Below are 20,312 nucleotides of genomic sequence, written 5' to 3'. Positions count from 1 at the left end.
CGATGGGGTTGCAGTCATCTGAGCCAGCAACAGGAACGGCTGCGTCCACTTGGTTATTCCATACATTAATCCCTTGTTTTAAGGAAACAACTTGTTCACTGACTTCTGGCTCATGGTGAGGTTCTTTCAGAGTTGTCGTCAAATCGCAGTTATCATTTAGAAGACGACTGTTCTCCAAAGCCGATTCGTTAACGTTTACGATAACATCCTGCTTTTTCAGGGCTATTGTAACAATTTCATCGGTAGAATACTTCTGCAATTCTTGGAACAATCGCTCCATTTTAAATTTCGTCAACAGGATAATATCGTCGAATACATAAGCGGCCTCATATTCTTTGTCTAGATCATTCGAATCGAGAAGTTCTTGAATCTGGCTGTCCAGCGTCTTTAGTAGTTCATATTTTTCATCAGGCTTTTCTTGAGGAATATTAGCTCACCGAATGATGGTGACTCGGCATTCATCTGTGATTTTATGTCGTGATCAGTCTGGTGGCGTGGTTCCGGATTAGGCTTCTCCGCTCGCAAAGGGCTTCCATGTCGGTGCTAGGCGTCGTTGATATCTGTAGTTCGCCGAGAAGAGTCATCGTAGGCGAGAAACCGAAGCCGTTTATTCCATTGGTCCCCGCAGGCTTCCGTTAAGAGTCGGTAGCGTTGTTGAGGGCGTCTGATCGGTAGTCGCATGGCGAGCCCTCTTGGGTCGTCATGGCCGCCTGCGATCAGTGGTCAGCGGTAACAGTGCAGTACCTTTGTTGCGGTTACTCACGTCATTGTTGTGGGGCGGTCCGCACTGAGGTCTTCGACTGTGCTAATCTTCCCATCCAGGTCACGGCACCATTTTGTTGAAGAACCGAGGCGAAGACCGCGGAACGTGGGTGAATCTTTATTGGTGGATGGAACGCTACAATGATGGTGATAGTTGAAGGCAGCTGCTCATAGCCACTTCTTCTTCTAATATTTTTAACAGTCGGGTTCAACGCTCCCACGCAACGAAGGCAAAGAGGCGCGCTGTAGTGGAGGGCTCCGGATTATTTTTGACCCCCTGGGGATCTTTAACGTGCGTCAAAATTTCGAACTCACGGACGTTTTTGCTTTTCGCCTCCATTAGAAAAGCCGCCGCCGTGGCCGGGAATCGAACACACGTCCTTGGGCTCAGCAGCACAAAGCCTTAGCATTGAGCCACCGCGGCTTGTATAGACGTCTTAACGTACAGTGGACAAGTTACGTTTGACGAACAGCTCATTAGACCAACGAAGACTAAGTAGAGGACGCATTTCATTTCCAGAATAGCATCCCGCTGACGTACGTCCTGGATCAATGCCAGCAGACGACGCAAGGCTTCTTCGGTCCGGTTATAAAGCTGTTGTGCCCCGAATTTCAGCAGCTACCCAAGTGAGAAAATGGGTTATCATTGTATGCGCAATAATGGCAGGGTGTTCTGCATGGCAACAGCAGTTTTAATCAGCATCACTGAAAAGCTCTCCCGCTGATTTATAAAAAAACATTGCGGTCACCCTAAGGTACCTCACCACTGTACTTCATTGGTAATGTGGCAAAAACTCTTTTTAATAACGGCTGAGTCTAAGAAGGTCACGGGGAAATTTGTTGTGGGCCTAACTACAATCAGGCAATATCAGAACAGAAGAGGTGACAATTATTCATGTGCAAATGCATCATTCGCAAACAAATGGCCTTGTGGCTTAATGTCTTATTCGAGCGGTTATACATTACAAGACTTGTCTTACTCACAATCACAAATATAAGAAATGTAATGATTTCCTTTGAGACGCCCTGCTTTAGCCATGCATGCGTTTTTTTGTTTTACATCTGTTCTCGCTGGCGCCTGGGGTGGTTGTCTTCGGAATTCCTTTTTTATTTTAGCGTTACGCTCTGCAGGCGGTAACTTGTACTTTCTATCATACGGCAGGGACCTCGTTAAATACTCCACTCTCAACGGATTCGACCCTCGTCTTTGTTACGGAGACATCACGCTCCACTTCGTCTTCAAAGGAGAATACACGTTCAAGGGATCCACGGAGCAGGATATCGAGGAAATACATGACATCATGGGCCTAGAGTCGAGCATGTGAGTCTTTTTCCGTAGTTTTCTGTGTATAGTACGCGCAATTCTACCGCTGGTCTGTCTGCTTGTTTCTTCATTAGAGGCTATGTGTAAAAAATGCAAGTTTGGTTCATTCAAGAGGCTGCCTCTTTAGAATAACACTGACACCACTTTAAATGCTAACTTCACACAAATAAGGTATTTAATGTGGAATAAAAAAATGGCCATACGACCCACTATCTCAATTTCCGCACTAGAATCTGTGACCTATTATGTGAAGCTGTGCGATAAGCTGCGGCTGGCAAAATCCTACGCAAATTAAACAGGGGCCATCAGCTTGCAGAACGACTTATTTGCGCTTACATTTAAAGCATACTCTTTTTATGACAGTAAGAATTGTGAGGTAAATAAGGTCAATTACGAACTCACACGTAAACATAGAAGCACCGGTGCGAACTGTGTTGACTACGGCGGTTATACCTGCAGAGTCGCCCTGTTTGTTGAGCCTAAACTGGAAAGCGGGCAAAAGCGACATTGTCTTCTCCGATACAGTTGATCTAGAATACCGAATGTTCCGCGAAACGAGGACTACCGACCTAATAGATATTATACAATGCCCAAATTCGGTCAAAAACAAAGCGAGGGTGGACAGCGGTACCGAGTGGTATAGGGTGCCACCTGGGAGGACTGACAGCAAACAAGGGGCTCCACCATTCACTCGAGCCGGGTCGACATGCTTTCGTTCGCTTCAGTACTTGCTCTTGATACATCATCGCAGACGTCTAGAAACACGATTCAGCGGGAGAATTCTGGCTTAAATTGTTAAATTTCTCAGTGAACAGAGCATGCTTTTGTGTCGGACAAGCTCTGAAGGCACTATAAAACACCAAATCTTTCGAATAACACAAACTTATTTTCTCTGCTTGGCCCCTTTAGAGCCACGTTCACCAGGTATCATAAAAGTTTGAGGGCACAATCCTAAAGTGTCCCAATATGCGGAAAACTGCCGTTAATGTTTTCTCCCTGGCAAAGCAAATGGCCGTCGCTGTAAAGAGTAAATAAAAACACGTTTAACTTGGCATGGAATTTGAACGTGGATCTCCAACACCGCGCTATCCCCAGCATGTTGGTAGCGGTGGAACAAAAGTTTTTGTCGTCGTTGTCGTCTGTCTTTCTTCGGGACACCTGCGCGCTTGAAGCATTGGCCAGGAATCGGGAGCCTTGAGGAGCAAAGTGCCCGCTTCGCAAATTTCGCAAAACAATGAATTGGAAAGGTAGCAGTTGTAGAAGAGTGCGTGCAGCGTGACAAGTGATCTTCATGACATGTAAGTAAAGAAACGGTGCACACCAGCCGCGCGGAGGTCTGGTTCTCGGAAGCTGTTGGGTATGCCAGATTCTTTGGTTAAAAGAAAATCATCCCAAAAGACGATGATACAAAATCGAAGAGAAGCAAATACAGTGTAACAGTAATTAAATCATTGTTAAGTATCGCCAGCCTTTAGCCTCAAAGCACGTAAGTGTACTTAATTTCGCAGAGGGATTATTTATCACCAGTACAGATATTTCCTCAAGGCGGGCGCGGTTATCCAGTTGTGAGGGTCATCTCGCCTGCACTAAAGCCCTACAACTGACGCCAAAGCATGGAGGGTACAATAAATCCGCATAAAACCGACCTGGTTTGATGGTTTGTAGGCTACAAAAGCTCGGTTGGTAAAAACTCTATTGCCAAAAACCCTTGCTACGCCTGACGGACTCTTCTCTCTGCCACTGCACTACTGCGCTCCATGCAGTAGGCAACAAAAAAGCTCGGGATGGAAAATACAAAGGAGAGATGCATCAATAGGCCATTGACTGACGGTTGTGACCCCTGGTACAAGTATAGCGAAAACATCCGAATGAATTGTCTAGTGTATTGAAGTGGAAAGCTGTACAAGTTGGTTGGGATGCGACTTTTGACTGCACAACAAGAGGCGGGACACAGAAAAATACGATAGGACGAACGCTTACTGACAATCTAGACGTGTATTGGAAATAACACATGACTGTACGTACGCGGCGTGAGGCGGTACGAAAATTGCCTTCGGTGTGGAAAAAAAAGGGGGGGGGGCAGCGAGGACAATAAATGAAGTCATGAACGTAAACAAACCGAGAAAGTTCAATTCTAAGCACAACGAACAAAACTAACTGGCCCGAAAAGGGCTTGAAAACATCGAGGCAACGGCAGATGAACAAATCTCACTAATCTGCGTTTTCTTTGCTTTGCCTAGGGAAGCACCTTAGCGTTTTCCAACGTAAGAGACAAGACGCTTTGCATGCACCCGATATTTTGTTCGCTTATTCATCATGACGACTTCACTGCGTAAAAAAATTATCATTCCTTCTCAAACAAAGTTGAGGAAGCGCGCAGGCTACAGTTTCGTCCAACCTTTGCTGAGAGTACGTCCAGTCAATCGTCAAAACTTCAATGGTTCAAATCGAAAAAGAAGAACGAACCGATGCGACAATGTTTCGCGCACTAAACAGGACGCTCTTCTCGTCAAACAAGAGTCTCTTCGGCGCTCCACTAGTGCCCTTCTTCCTCCGCGTGGGAGTGACCTTCCTGGCGGCTTAACCCGCCGTGAGGAGGTCACGCTCCTGAGTATTCACCTCGACGTGGCACTGGCCCTACTGCCCGGCTTGCGCTGCGGAAGCGATAGTGTACCACCTCCTCGGGACATGCCCAGGACTCCAACCAGCCCGAACCCTGCACATTGTAGCCCCAGGACATCGCCCAGACCGTCCGCCCGATATTCATCGGCGGATGCATGGTCCCGTTTACAAGCAGCTGTTAGAATGTCTTGCTTACACTGGCCTATACAGCATTCTGTAGTGCATGAAGCCGCTTACTTCCCGCCACTTGTCTTTTTTTCGTCCAACCATTCCTTTAATGCCCTGTGGTAAAATGGCGCAATACAAAAGCAAACGCATCTACGAACGATCTATATGTATACCGATGCGTGGTTTATGGGACACATGTATACGATTGTACCTCCTCTTCATAATCGATGGGTGTGTTGTCTTATCTAGAGCCTATCTTTTTTGCGATTTTCGAGTAACCGTTTTGACACAACAGAAACAAGGTTTCACGCACGCCCCGTGTTCAGAGATGTTATCAGAGCTTTTCGGTTCACCAACACCATCGGTACCACTAAGAAAGCTTTCTTCTTAAAAACGGCATGAGTTTTATCAAAACAGGGAGCAAAGGTGTCGCAATGTTGGGAATTTTCCACCAGGTCGGTGCAGAGCTTGCTTCATACCGTATTACCGTTGTCGGGCGTTGAAGCAATGTGTGGCCAATGCACAATAATAAGCAAATGAAAGGCACAAATAGATTAACCAAAACACACAATAGCGCGTATTCTTCCCACGTAAGTGAATTCTTGCAAGGTTTACCTAAATTGATATTGTCTGGTTATAGGGCTCTTTAAATACATCAGAAGACTGCAAATATTTAATATCCTCGAACAATATGTTTTGATTTGGTGCCGTAGGATTGATATTTTTGTGTTCGTGCTTCTTTTTTATTTTATTCTGAAGCTACACACGGCCACAGGGAAATAGGACCGTGTAAACGATGCCCTCACCACTTGATACAAACTCTTCGTGGGTCGCACACAGTATCCTTGTAAAACTGCTCTGTGTGTTGGGGATGCCTACTGACAAATAACCGTCGTTAGTTTTTGCATTAGCCTAAGGACAATATCGGCGTGCCCAATCTCATACAGCCGTGATGCACAAAAAAATCCCTTCAATGCTGGTGACATGGCTTTGTGAACTTAACTGTATTTTTTGTCATGCCGGAATATATTGGCCAAGTTTGACAAGCGTATAGTAAGGAAAGTTCGCAGCAGTAAAAGAAGGGACTGTCGGTATGATTGCGGACCAAGTCTTTGAATCTAAATGATGAAACCCTCCCACAAATTTTCGGGTATTTCCCTCCGCTGATCATACCGTTGAACCTCGTTATAAGGAACACTGACATAACGAATTATCGGCTCTAACGAACTAAATCCGAACTTTGGTTGGCCACACTTTATTTAGGGGACATTTATACTTTTATAACGAAAGTGAAACCGCGAGAACCTCGCCCAATATCGCATATAACGAAGAAATATTTGACCAGTTGGCTGAGAAGCTACTTGGAGAAACTCCCGGCATCCGAAACAACTGAAGTAGAAACGGGCTCTTTTGTTCGTGGACACTGTGGAAAACTTCGTCCTGCTCAGTGTTGCGGAAAGACACCGGGCGAAGATGACATCCTTCCTTGAAAAAATAAGAACGCAGGCATGTTTTGTCAAATTAACTTTGTTCTGATGTAATCTCACGTTTTATGTAATCGTTCGTTGAGCTTGAAATGCCACAAGGAGAAAGGTGAGGGTTACCTTGTTTCTAGTAGGTTCTATTCTTACAATAATGCGACTTTGTATCAAATCGTTTTGCAGGAGGAAGATTGATGATTGATTTGAACCGGTTTTTAAGTTCACTGTTACAAAAAATATCGGATATAACGAAGTAAATTACTGTCCCGACACTACTTCGTTATAACGAGGCTCGACTGTATACCGAAGCATTACTGGTATAATTGACTTTCCATTATTGCGCTTACATGTGGCCCAAAAAAATTTCGGGCGTACGGCAAAGGAATCCACTCATAAAGGACACCTGGATCACTTAAAAAAGGAAATCCTGTATAGAGAAAGCACCGCGAGTGAGATTAGTACAAGTAGTTGGAGTGTGCTTCGCATAATTAGTAACATTTGCTTCACCGCCGAGTACTTCTTGTAACGTGGTGCACCCTTTACATGCAAGTCGGTTATAGAATTGCCACCATACCCACAGCACCATTGCTGCTGATGGAGTGAGGGGGTGAGCAGGAACAAAACGTACATGCAATACAGTACAATAAATGCAAAACGCTAATAAATCTGTACAGCGGTGATAAATGAGGACGAACAAAAAAGCAAAAGTCTGACATTTGTCAGTTAAAGAATTTCTTAACAAAATATGCCACGTCGGTGAGCTGTCGCGGTAATTCGTTCCACAATTCAAGATAATGCTCTCGCATTCAGCACATCATAACTAGTGTTTAGGTGTTTTATATTTTAACAGCCGAGCTGCTTAAGCTAGATTGAGCTTGATCCGGTGGCGTCAGCTGAAATAAGAAAAAAAAACTGTGGTTGATTGTCATCAGAATCGGTAAAACACGAAAGTGAAATGTGCAGGGAAATCTGCAGCTGATGAATTGCGGCTCAGCGGCTGTCTTGTGGGCGTTCTTGGATAGCGATGTCGTGCTGGCGGGTCGCAGGCGTCATTGTCGAGACGGATATGACGTCAGTAAAATCTTGGTGTATCTCGGCATAAAACACTGTTAAAATATAAAACCCGAAACGAACAACCCTAAGTATAACATACTCTTTTGTTCTAAAGGTTGCTTCCCCACGAGAAGACCCTGTGTGCAGGGGTGCACCCTTATGAAGCCGCTTGCTTCGCGGTACTGGCGTCATTTCCGTGACGGATATGACGTCAGCGAAATCTTTTTGTATCCCGGAATAAAACACTTTGATGTGAAAAACCCTTCCGGCGCGATGCGCCTGGCACGATCTTCAGGCATCTTCGTAGCCGGAACGAAGCCTCGCCTTGGTATGACGTCACAGCGCCGACGCAGCGACGCCCTCACGCGCGCCGGCACCGCAATACCTTTGAGAACACTCTGCCTAGTGTTCGTGGTGCGATATCTCGCGTGTTATTCTTCACACCCGCTCACGTACGTGCGTTCGCACCTGAAGTACGCCGTGTTTGCGAAGCCGTTTGCTGCCGCTTCTAGCGCGTGCTCCCGCAGTCCACTTTGGGAGAGGCGTGAACGCCTGGGGACAAAACGACCCGGGCTTGCCAATCATGGAGCACTTTCAGCGGCAAGTTCATAAATTCATGTGAGGTGAACAGCCGGGTCTCTGACAAAAGGAAAGATGGGGCGACAGAAAAGGGCCACTCCCGAAGCGCGACGCGAGAGCCGCCTAGCCGCTGATCGAGAACCGATGCGACTACTTCCGGCCAATCCCGAATATCGTGCGGTGAAGCGGCGGTAAAACGTCAGCGAGTTCCAGAAGATCCGTAGTTGCGAGCTTGCGTACGCTGTGCATGCTTTATTGACCGAGTGTTTATTGCTCTTTGGTGGGTTCACGATGACACCACGCAATAAACTCCACCGAGTATTTAAGCATAACCACGCACAAAACGTGGCCGAGTCTACAGGCATGGCCGCACATAATCTGAGTCGAACCAAGAACAAGGTAGGTGGAGCCGCCGCCTTCGCTGTTTGCACAGTCTTCGCGCACTAGTGAGAAACTACCTCAATTTTTTTCGTGATTTTTTAACTTCAGGGTAAATAATTTATATTGTTTTTTTTTAACTTCGGCTTAGAGGGAGTTTGCAGTACATTTAAAGAATGTACGCAAACGTCACGCAGTTACAACCGCCTGCATTCATAATTCGCAATTTATACCCTTTATTTTTGATGCAGGACGTCGACAACACTGAAGATACAAGCTCCAAAGAACTTAAGCCACAACTTTGACGAAGTTACTTTGAAGAAAATCATACCCTGCAACTATTGCGACTACAGGGTAAGAGCTGCTTTTCAGTGAATTTACTGAAGGGGTACACAAAACCCGCATTCAGAGGGAGTGCACGATAAAACAAACCTTTTATCACACACATATCTATAAAAAGGACATACGGAGCAGTATAGTTGGCAAGGGCTGGGATGTTCGTAAACGCATGTATCTTAATCACGTCTTAACAAGCTTTTTCTGGGTATCTTGTATTGGTATCAAAATATCAATGCAAGGTGTATCTCAGTACCTGTATGAATAGCACTTTTGTTGTATCTTGTATGTTAAGGTAACCGGTGTTTTGAAATCGCTCATGCTTCAGGCATTTTTTCACTTCTGTTCCAATGCAAACGCTAAGTTTATTTAGATATGCGGCTGATTGATTGATTGTAGGGTTTAACGCGCCGGCGCAACGCAGGCGATGAAGCGCGCCGTAGTGGAGGGCTCCGGATTAATTTTTACCACCTGGGGATCTTTAACGTGTGTCGAAATCTTGTACACACGGGCGTTTTTGCTTTTCGCGTCCATCAGAATAGCGGCCGTTGCAGCCAGGAATCGAACCCGCGACCTCGTGCTCAGCAGCGCAACGCCTTAGCCACTGGGCCACCGCGGCGGGTTAAATATGTGACTTCATTTACTTTAGTTCACGAGTGCCGGAACCATCCGCTGAGTGTAAATACAGGAGTTCGGTTCCCGTGTGCGGTTTGTACATATTATATTATGGCGGCTTACTGGCTGCAAGCGAAGCGTTCACAATTAATTGGAACACCCTGCTCCCTCGAGGGAGACTTTTCGCTCTTTCAGGTTGGGTGATCACGGGATGTAGCTAATTAGTGGGAAAAGAGCGTGCAGAGCGATCTTTAGTGGGCTGTGGTGGGTTTTATAAGTTCTACTCCCCAAGCCACCTCCTTGACGCTGCTACCTCACGTAAGCATTGCGGATTTTTTCTGTGCAATGCGTTTTTATTTAGCATCATAATATATCTGCAGAGTCTTAAAGCCTCCGTAGCGTTTTTTTTTTTCTCGGTCGCTCTTCTGCCTACCGGAGCATATACTAATGTTCTTAATGCCCATTTTCAGACGTGGTAGCCCTACTCGCAACAATGTTGCATGGTTCCTCAAATTAAAGTTGCCCGCAAAGTTGGAAGAGGCTATAAAATTTCGCTTTTCACCCAGAGGTACCCAGTTTCTATGGGAATTTATGCGTCGTACTTGCTTTTTCTGTCACCTTAAGGTAGATTAGTCGTCGCACATTCGTTACTAAAAGCACCACATAATATAAATAGAAAATATTCACCTTTGTGCACTAGGGATCAGTTTAAGGCGTGCTACACTACGCGATAGCATTCGTGTGAGAGCAGTGCAGCCGATGCCGACGCCTGTGCCTCTTCGCAGATCTGGTTGGGCTCTGGGTGCCGCTGCAAGGCTTGCCGGATGATCGTGCACAATAAGTGTGTGGCTCAAGCGGTGCAGAAGACGCTGTGCAAACAGTACGTGCCGTCGAACGGGGTCACACTGGCATGCGCTCACCGACTTACTTTTACCATTTATATTGCTGTACTCACACATACGTTACATAAGCATGCAGTTTAATTCGCATGTGATCAGAACAGACGTAATTTTGAAATTATAAGGACATGCGCGCCACACTTGATGTGTTGATGCCGGATGCCACTGATCGCGACTGGAAAATGGCATCACATGTGTTATACCTAACACTAAGCGCAGTTTGACTTTAAGCGAAGCGGTGAATGACATATTTTAGTTGTTTTGATGTAGGCTGGGTCAACTGCTGGGCATAGCCCGCTGAAATGACAGTGTTGGAAAACTTCTGTAGGCAAGCAACATAAATATGCGGCCAATTGGGTTATCGGCAAAGAGGAGCATATCAAAGAGTGCCCTTTTAAAGGGTTTTCCTAGACGACAATTGGAGCTGAACATTAGAGCCGAACAACTACCACTATAGAGCCGAACAAGTACCACTATATTCGAGTATTCGTAACACGTTTTTAGGCTGCGGCGAAAGGTTTTAGGCCGCATAAAGCGCACAGCAATTGCTTATCTCTGTAGGGCAACCTGAAAAACATACTGTAACTTTTTTTATATAAACACATGACCTCATTAATAAACTCAGGAGTTTGTGTCCTCAGTTCAGTATAAGCCTCGTCCGGGTCTTGAAATTGCTGCGCATGATTTTTGGTGTTACGCGTTTACAATGCCGGCAGCAGAGTCGAATCTTTGCTTATGGCTGCTAATTGCGGTCGGAGTCTGAAAAACTCGTTGTAATGCTAGTCGAAACATCAGGAGACAGGGTGGCGTATTTTTGTTACCGACTGTGGCTCAACTGCTGGGTTGAATGCAAAATAATATTTGATCTCCAAGCTGCCTGCTAATTAGAAGTGCGAGAGAAGTCCGAGTCCTACGATAAAGCACGTCCCTTTTTTTGTACTTCGCGCCATTGATGTATGTTATCAGGCGATGTGGTACAAAATATTTATACACCTACCATATCCTCGGGCAACCTTCGTAATGTAGTCATGGCCGCCATTTAAAATTTTGAACGGCTAGACATTCCTAATAAACCGGTGAGCATTAGGGCTGGTCGCTTAGGTTTTTGTTGTTCTTTTTATTTTGTAATGTCGGGGCATCACTCGAATATTTGCGCATACGTGCGAGCGTACTAGTTTTCCGCCGTACACATAAGCGACATTATCCTTCGCACCGAAATGCGCCATTCCTTTTATAACAAATCTCCGGGTAAAACCCCGCAGCGTTTCATAACCCGGTTTCCCAGAACAGAGCAAAATTACATTTCCTTCCTTTCGTTCTTTTTTCAGAAAAATGTGGACCGACGAAGATGCTGTCGAAGACGGTGAGTATCAGCGGTACTGCTGGTAGAGGTCTCACGCAAATACGCAGTTCAAGTAAACTTCCGACGATGGCTCGGCGCGATCTGAATATACAGTGAAAACTGAAGGTGTTTTTCATCTTAATGCTTCGCCCACCATTTTTTTTTTTCATAGAAGCACAAAAAAAATCCGCTATGTTGGAAGACACCCAATTCATAAACTTGTTAAGTAAGCCTCCCATCTGGCTAACCTGACCTTTTTACGACGTTTCCTTTCAGAAAAAGAAGATAGGGAGGTAAGTTTGAAAGCGTAGTGCCTTGATTGCTGTTTTCTGGGTTGGGTTGGTTTCTGTAAAGTGGTTGAAAATTGGTTTGCCGTAAGCCCGCTCAGCTGCACGCGAAACAAATTCGTTTCGCTTAAATGTAGGGTGATTTCAGATAAGATCGAAATTAGGGGAACTAGTAGCAAATTGCAAAGGTCAACTAGTTCCCCCAATTTCCGTCTTATCTGAAATCACCCTACATTTAAGCGAAACGAATTTGTTTCGCGTGCAGCTAAGCGGGCTTACGGCAAACCATTTTTCAACCACTTTACAGAAACCCCCACCCTCACGGCCACCTGTCCGTGAGCGTCGGGCAAAGCTAGCGACGTTTCTCTACAAAAATATTTGTGAGGGAAGTTCCTAAACTTTATTCTCAATTCACGTCTGGAGTAAGTTTCTCTAAAAAGTTTTGTTTTTGACAAAAATACAAACTTTCCGCTAGAAAATGTCAAATTCTGCCAAGAGCCCGTTTTTTTTAACCTTTTTTTTGTGAAAATGCAAGTACATGTAAAAGCCTACATCACAAGGAAAATTTAAGAAAAATCAAAGATGTTTTTTAGAAGATAGAAGATAGAAGATGAAATTTGTTTTCCAGTTTTTTTTTTCGTCAAACATGGGTGCTTGTTGCAACTTAACGGCATTTTATACAGTTATAATACTCCGCTTGTTTGATGAAAAATGTAAGGGGCACACGTGAGTAAATTATCAAGGTTGCAACTTTGGTAATTTTTCTAATATTCGAGCTCAAAGTTCGAAGATATTTGCGCTCTGAGCGTAATTCGACATTTTATTGCGAAAAATATGTATTCTTGACACCAAAAAAACTTTGTTACAGAAATGTACACCAGGCGTGAAATAAGCGTAACATTTACGAACTGATTACTTGTATGGTTTACCGTGCCGAGGCAACGCAGGCGATGAGGCGCGCTGTAGTGGAGGGCTCCAGATTTATTTTGACCAACTGGGGATCGTTAAAGTGCGCCGAAATCTCGTACACACGGGCGTTTTTGCTTTTCGCCTGCATCAGAAAAGCGGCCGCCATGGCCGGCAATTGAGCCCGCGACCTCGTGCTCACCAGCGCAACGCCTTAGCCACCGAGCCACCGCGGCAGGTTAAAATTTACGAATCGCCGCTCACAAACATTTCGTAGTCAGGCGTCTCTAAATTTTGCCAAGGCGCACGCGTTCTAGGCGGCGGGGGTCCCCCTTGTCTTGTTCCAAAATTTGTTACAGGTACACAAAAAGTTTTCCAGGGAAAGTATTGGTGAATCAGGACATAAGAATAATCAGATCATGATACAAAAATTTTCAGCAAATTGAAGAGGTCCACCAGCCAACGTTTATTCTATCACGTCTGAAATCACCCGGTATACAGCTCTTTGGGATCAGTGTGGTCCGTAGGGAAAAAGGGCAAAAAATGCGCTCCGGTGAATAACAGGTTCACCGAGCAACACCGCAACGGCTTTTGCCATCCCTGTATTGCGCTTCATACCTAGGGTGCTTTATCTTCGTGTAGTACCCGATTTTACCCGATTTTTTGCGCCCAGAACATGTTTCAGGAAAATCGGGTTAAGCCCGATTTTTCTTCGAACGGACCTTCTCGAATTAGCAATCCGCGCTATCGTACTCTGACCGTCCGTCGTTCTCCACCAGCACTTGCTTGAAGCAGCATCAACAAACAAAGCTTTCGAACTCATTGAGTATTGCCATGACTCTACCGCTCGCTACTGCGGGCTGCCAAATGGGGCCGTGACTTTGTTTTGTCTAGCTAATGGAAGCCGTGATGTCGAAAGAACTTGCTTCCGGCTGAGGTACGTTCAATGAGCGGACAGATCTCGAATGGAGACTGATTTGTTGCGCGTGCAGATGATAATGCCTGCAGAATCGATGGCCAGCATTTTGTGCATAAAATGTTAAATTTTTTTGAGGTTATCAATGCTTCTTGCTGCCATCACAACTGATTAATTTCCGAAGAAAAGCCAAATTTGAGAGAGTATTTGCTAGAAAACCCTGATGTACCCCAGATTAGCAGCTTGAAACAAACAGCAATTTTAACGCGTTAAAGTTGAGAAGCTTCTTATACGTTGAGATAAACTGGGTGTATTACTTTGTGCATCTTTAGATTTAACCAGAAAAAAAAAACTTAATTTCTTCATGGTTTCACAAAAATACCCGATTTGTCAACTACTGCCAGTTTAAAAAAAAAAAAACGTTTTATATGTCCAATTCTGAAAAAATGATAAAACCAGAAAAACGTACAGCGCTATTCACCTCCAGTCGTCACATCACACCTTCTGCCTGATCCTCTTATCACCACCCTATCTTCCCTATCGCGATTGAACAATGTGCGTATTTGTGACTAACCTCCATGTGTTTACAATGAGGGCCATTTGGTTGGCATCGTTTGCGACACTGCAAGAGCCTTCTTTCATATCTCCGCTGATCTGCATTTTTTTCTCCTTGTTCTCCCGTTTCCTTAGAAGCCACCGAAAGGCAAGACAGAGCCCGTCGCGGCGAAATCGAGGGTGCCATCGCCGACAAAACATCTGGGGAATGAGGTAGCTTGTGTTTTTCTTCTATAACTACTAAATAAATAAGGAAGGGGGGCATATATAGAGTTGAGTAAGAAGTAATATAAAACAAAAATAGCAGAGGCGAAGAAGTGGGTATTCGAAAGAAAACAGTGTGGATCACTAATCTTAGACAAACAAATCACTGCCGCACGTTGCGAGAGAAAGAACAATGAGCGGAAAACAAGCTTTAAATGTTGGTTTATCAAATTTACCACAGTTTTCAAATATGTGAAAAAAACTTTTCAAGATCAAGCTGTCTGTCGGAGAAAAAATTGATACAGGAATACATGTAGGTACAAACACAAGACCAATCAAGTATATTTGGAATGGGTATGTAGTGTTTTCGCAAGAATTCAGAACTGGGCCTGAATAAAAGACCCCTATACAACGCATGGTCAGACATGTTAGGAACCATGTGACGAGGGAGATTACCGCCAAGGAACATAACTTGAAGCACTGCAGGTGATTTGAGGTATCACGTGCAGTGGCAAAAGTGAGGTCGAATCTAAACATTGCATTAGGCGACTGTATTATTTATCTGGGAAACACTTTTTTTGCCTTGAGTCACCTTGTGCAACATATGTTCCGTTATTCAAAAATGTTCCAATGGGAGCAATAGGTCGCGCGTGTTGTTTTTGCTCATCGGGAAAAGCGGCATTACATAAGGAAAATTAATCTGCCATTTGTAGCATTATTGTCCTATTATGGTTATTAAAAGGTCACTGAAGGCACATAGGAAGTTGGGCTTAGGCGAAAGTGCAACTTCCTCGAAGCCCTCTCAGCGTTTATTCGGCAGCGATAGATATTTTAATCGCGGAGAAATCAGCAATTGAAAAACACGTTGCATACCTCGCGCCATTTCATGACGTTTCGCGTCACCTCAACGAAGGCCTGAAGCGGAAACGACAGCGGTCTGGTCTAGCAGGAAAACTAAAACCTACCGAGCGAACCATTGCATCCGCGGGGGCCGCTGGTAGCGTACTCGGTACACACGACCAAACAACCATGCCCACCCTGCACTTCTGTTACCTGCTATTCTCTGTGGGTCAACCTTGGTGCCGTACGGGACGAGAGATGGTGGATGTGCCGCGCGGCCTTTTACTTTACCCACAAAACGTCTAGCGGTCAGCGCAACCGCAGCGATAACGGCGACAGGGGCGCTCGTTTGATTTGCATTCGCATGATGAGTAGACCGGTTTTGGTCGCTTCGATGCACTCGCTTTACAACGTGGTGCCACCTGTTAGTTTAAAATATAGCAGCTTGTGAGGCTGATTTGTTTCCGTCGTGATATGGTAACGCTTATTTCATTATCTGTTGAATGTTTTGCCAAGCGCGTTGTACATTATCCCACCGGCCAGATGTGTCCCCAGAGCTTTTGTGAGCGCCCGAACCACTACTAACAAAAGCCTTGGTGCCAGTATGAAATGGAAAAGGTGCATAACATGATACAAATATCATTTTACCTAAGTACGCAACGTAGCAGAAGCGTGACAGCACACTACGCCCTTAGCAAAATAGGCGGTTTGGCGCACACATTTCATTCAACTTGAAGACAATGAAGAAAAGGTTTCGAACAAATAAATCTTCACGGCATGCGGTTTGAGGCCGAAGCGCGAAATTAACAGGCGGTTGATTGCCTCCTGTTCGTCGTAAGGGTAGCACTCGCTTCTTGGCGTTTACGGGGAGCGAACAATTCACTTCACTCCGGCGCAAGCCGAGAAGGTTTTTTTTTTTTTAAATCGTGCACACTCCGCATACGGGGTGCGGGGTTGAATCGTCGTTAGTGATAATTCCAACATAGTAAACATAGTTATACACGCAGGGGCCCACCGTCTAATTTTATCGGGAAGCTAGCGCGACTACAACACACACAGCTTTGGTCGCCGGTCTGTATGCAGATCTTTGTTCAGGAATACCGCTACGTGAGGATAAAAAAACTTGTTCTATCAGACGCAGATTACTCTCCACAGAAGAGCGGAACTACAGTGAACTAGCGGAACCGTGCAATTCCGACGCGCTACTTGCCGCCATGATGCATCAAGGAGAACAGAAATGCGAATACGCCTAACCTGCAATAACCATCGCAACCGCCACCGGCGCCTCAGCTTGGCAGCTTGCAAATGTCGGCATGGCTCAAATTATACCTGTACATTTATAATTGTATATGACTTATATAAAAGTTAACGTGCAAAGAAAGATTTTATGTTTATTTAAGAGCTTGTGTCCGCGGTTCTCGCTCAATTGTTCGTCACGTGACTCTTGGCACATCCGTTCAGTCGCAGTTGACGTCATCTCTTCTGGGAGACTGATAGCTTTGTTATTTGATTATTTACACGAATATTTTCATGGTAATGTCCCAGATACTGCTATCTTCGTTTTCTGTGAATATTCTGCGAGGCTGGTAAATTCTGAGGCTGCCAATCTATTTAAACCAACTGCGGTTTTGCTTCAGAGTCCTTTTAACCTACTCTGCAAAATAAAAATGCACAATATCTATGATATATATTCTTGTCACAGGCGAACAAAGACTAAACAGGGATGTTTAGGACCACCTACATCTTGATTTCAATGGGTGGTGGCATAACCCTACCCCAATTTTCAAATACCGCAGAGACAGGCGGAAACGATAAAAATCTGAGTGTACTTTGCCAACTAAGTGTACAATAATGTTTTACTAATTAGCGTGTTCTTATCTTTTTTTATAGAAAATAATTGTGAACTCTGAAGCACTACGCCTGTTGTTGAAACATACCATTTCAAGGTTTTTTTTAGATTTAACTAGTACTTGAACCCGTGCTTACTCCAATAATGGCAGACGTGTCCCTTTTAGAGCGCAAAGTGGTCGCCGTTAGTACTGACCCTCACTGGTAAAACCTAGTCCAGGGTTGCTTACAGTTACGCCTAACGAGGCCTTCCACGTACACGCACAGGCCAAACCGGCGGCGGCGCCCGTGAACACCGAGACGAGTCGCGAGTTCCTCCGGCGGCTCGAGCTGAACGAGGCCGGCACCGACCTGAGCACGGTGCTGAAGATGGTGGCTTCCAAGCAGGTGGGAATGGGCACGTTCGGCTTGGCCGTCAACGAGGCCAGCAACATACACGCCGACCTGCCGCCTGACACGCGCTTGGAGCGCGTCCGGAACGGGGTACGTAGCGGAGGAGGACGAGCAGTAGGAGGAGGAGCTTGTGTCCCTCTTCCACCCTTCTGTTAGACACGCTTTTCGAAACTGTGCGTTGATAAGCATGTGATTACCAAATTTCATTTACATTCGTGGGCAAATCATAGCTGAAGGGAAAAACAAAATAAAGTCGACTTCCGTTAGTACGGAGTTCATAGGGACCGCAAAAAAGTTCGAACTTGCGGAAGCTACAATTAAACAAAGAGACAATAATAGCATTCTTATTAGTCAGAAACACGTCGGCCTTCTTGATTCTGTTCAAAATGTCGACTTTCGTCCAGCAGTCGAGGGTACAACACGGGTCGGCATGTTAGTTAAAGACTTATCACAAATTTCGAAACCTGAAGCATCCACCACACAATCTGCTGACGCAGCGCCGTGTTCACTAACAACATAAAGAAGGGGTTGAGTGCCTCAAAAGAGATATGCATACGCTGGCGGAGGCTCAACTGACATGCAGCTTTGTCAGCTTCGCGCTGCCTCAGTTTCTATGGCGCTGACGTCAGTACAGAACACGGTGCTGTTTCTGTGCTTCCAAATGTTGAAGTTTATCGAGAAAGGAGGGTCACCTCGACGCTTATCGAGGGATTTCTTCCATTGTATTGCAAGTAAAATTGCCGCCACAAGCATGACCCGTCCAATTAAAGGAAAATTCCAATTCAGCGACTTTGAATTATTGGAAGCCGACTGTATATTCAAGGAATCTCGGCGTGCTCTTGTCCAATAGCACTGTGCGTCAACGCCATCACGGTTTCACTGCTATAGCAGCAGATGAGGTGTTGTCATGGTTATTTATATTTTTTGCGTCCAATCATTGCCCCTCATTAATGCTACCTGCGAAATTAGTTCGATATGATCTTCAGGCCGTACCACCTCTCACTGACATAACTGGAAAGAGGAAATGTTACGTTAAGACAACGAGACCATTAACCCCGTTTTCTACTACATCAGGCTACCAAAACTTGTAGTTAAGAATTAGTCTGTCAGACTGTCTTTATTTTATCCTAAATGTGTCTGGCGTCCTCCATCGCCCTTTCATCCACCCCCTTCAATTCTTTCTTTTTCTGCGACTCATTTATTGCGGACGGATATTAGAAGGACATATAATATAGAGAGATACACAGAGAGAATAAAACTTTATCGAGTGGCCAACTAAATTACCTTGGCGTAGGCCAAGATCGCCTAGGCTCTGGCAGCGTCTTCAACCAGTTGGACGGCCCATAGTTGGTTCTCCTGGTGTTGGTTTGCACCTGCGCCCGGCATTTAAAGAACAAAGTAGCAAAGATATCCTTTCCATACGCCGCATTCGGATCGAGTGGGATCGCACTGGAAACCATCCGATCCAGCTGCTTTACCACGGTAACTATTGCGTGGCTCCTTTCATAGCATCGAGAAGGTCATCACCGAGCTGCGAAATGCTTCCCCGCACATAGACTTTATTAGAGTTGAAGTACCAGTGACCCACAAGGTAATGACGCGCCTCTGAGAATCTACAAGCGGTCGCACACCTCTCCAAATAACACTAAAGATTTAATTAGTGGCACAGGAAGCTTTCCTCGAAAACCACATTCAACTTCTCTCTAAAATTTCACCCACCATAACAATAAGGGATCTGCAATCTAAACACGACAGCCTTGCCCCCTCACCACCTCCCTATCCACTGCAGGAATTCGTGCTTGCTGCAGGCCAAAATGTAACTCTTACGATTCTTCAGTTGCTTTAAAGTTGGGTGTAAAATCTAAACAAAGGAGTGTTTCGCTATTTGAAGAAGTGGGATCGTTAGCTGGTTTCATGACCAACGTAATATCTTGCCAATGCACCTTTATATCCCTCGTCGACCTCGATAGTCGGAGGGGCGTTACCGAGAGCAGAATAGGTAGTTAGCACCCACATGACGCTGCATACAAACTGCATCCCTCTTAAAACTCGTCCTGTCCTCTCACCAGAAGTTTTGTACACTCAAAACACCGCTGGTTTCCCGTGAGTCGTTCCCTTCTGTTTGATGTAGAAAGCCCCGCCTTGTGTGGGGCTAACCTGTTCAGCGTTCATTCAAGTGCTCTCTCTCTCTCTCTGCCCCTCTCCTCGCAGTACCACAAGGTGAAGGCCGAGTACGAGAGCGAGAAGTCCAAGCGGGACGACCTGGCCGCCCAGGTGAAGGCGGTGAAGAACCCACGCATGTCCCTGGTCTCCGCCCTGGCCGCTTCCGAGGAGCGCCTCAAGGCCCTCAACCTGATCCTCCTCTACTACGCCTCGGGGCTCAAGCACCTCTACGAGCAGCAGCAGGGGGACGAAACCCAGTGAATCAAGACGACGCCATCACTGTCTCGAGGCGCAACATCTTTAAGCGCATCGTCCTTAAAGCGCATCGTCTCTTGTACATACGTGTTATTAAATATGCATTCAAGCTCTTTGCTATTGCAACCATTCATGCGTCAGCAAGTGAGGGCTTTACTGTCCGTGTAAATGCTTCCGGCGCGCCGTTCACTTGTGAGCATACTCCCTTTTATTTTTGTTGTAGCAAGCTATCGTTGCAAGTACCGGCCGTGTGTAGGAGCAAGGGGCTACATGCATTTACGATGACGAGATGGCGGTACTGGCGTGTAGAGGGCAGGGTACGTCGATACCTTCATACGCTTAATCTTGCTTAACATTCTTGCTCGCTCTGCTGCAAGAGACATAAA

At 45.5% G+C, this 20,312-nt stretch overlaps 1 protein-coding gene across 1 annotated transcript in view; it reads left to right on the top strand.

Annotated features, from left to right (window-relative positions):
- LOC144175196 (PDZ domain-containing protein 8-like) overlaps window positions 1-19,932 on the top strand; it is a 43,164-nt gene extending 23,232 nt beyond the window's left edge. Inside the window, exons 12-19 of the mRNA XM_077704299.1 lie at window positions 1,260-1,389; window positions 1,925-2,083; window positions 8,619-8,721; window positions 10,104-10,198; window positions 11,546-11,580; window positions 11,836-11,852; window positions 17,383-17,598; window positions 19,720-19,932. Coding sequence (XP_077560425.1) covers window positions 1,260-1,389; window positions 1,925-2,083; window positions 8,619-8,721; window positions 10,104-10,198; window positions 11,546-11,580; window positions 11,836-11,852; window positions 17,383-17,598; window positions 19,720-19,932 — 968 coding nt within the window. The remainder of the gene's footprint in view (window positions 1-1,259; window positions 1,390-1,924; window positions 2,084-8,618; window positions 8,722-10,103; window positions 10,199-11,545; window positions 11,581-11,835; window positions 11,853-17,382; window positions 17,599-19,719) is intronic.
- Window positions 19,933-20,312: the final 380 nt, after the last annotated feature.

This window comes from Haemaphysalis longicornis, unplaced genomic scaffold (genome assembly GCF_048455015.1).
Source record: "Haemaphysalis longicornis isolate Haplotype H1 unplaced genomic scaffold, Haemaphysalis longicornis Haplotype H1 scaffold_3, whole genome shotgun sequence".
NCBI lineage: Eukaryota > Metazoa > Arthropoda > Arachnida > Ixodida > Ixodidae > Haemaphysalis > Haemaphysalis longicornis.
Note: the sequence above shows the minus strand (reverse complement) of the source record. Positions and strands in the feature narration are given on the sequence as shown.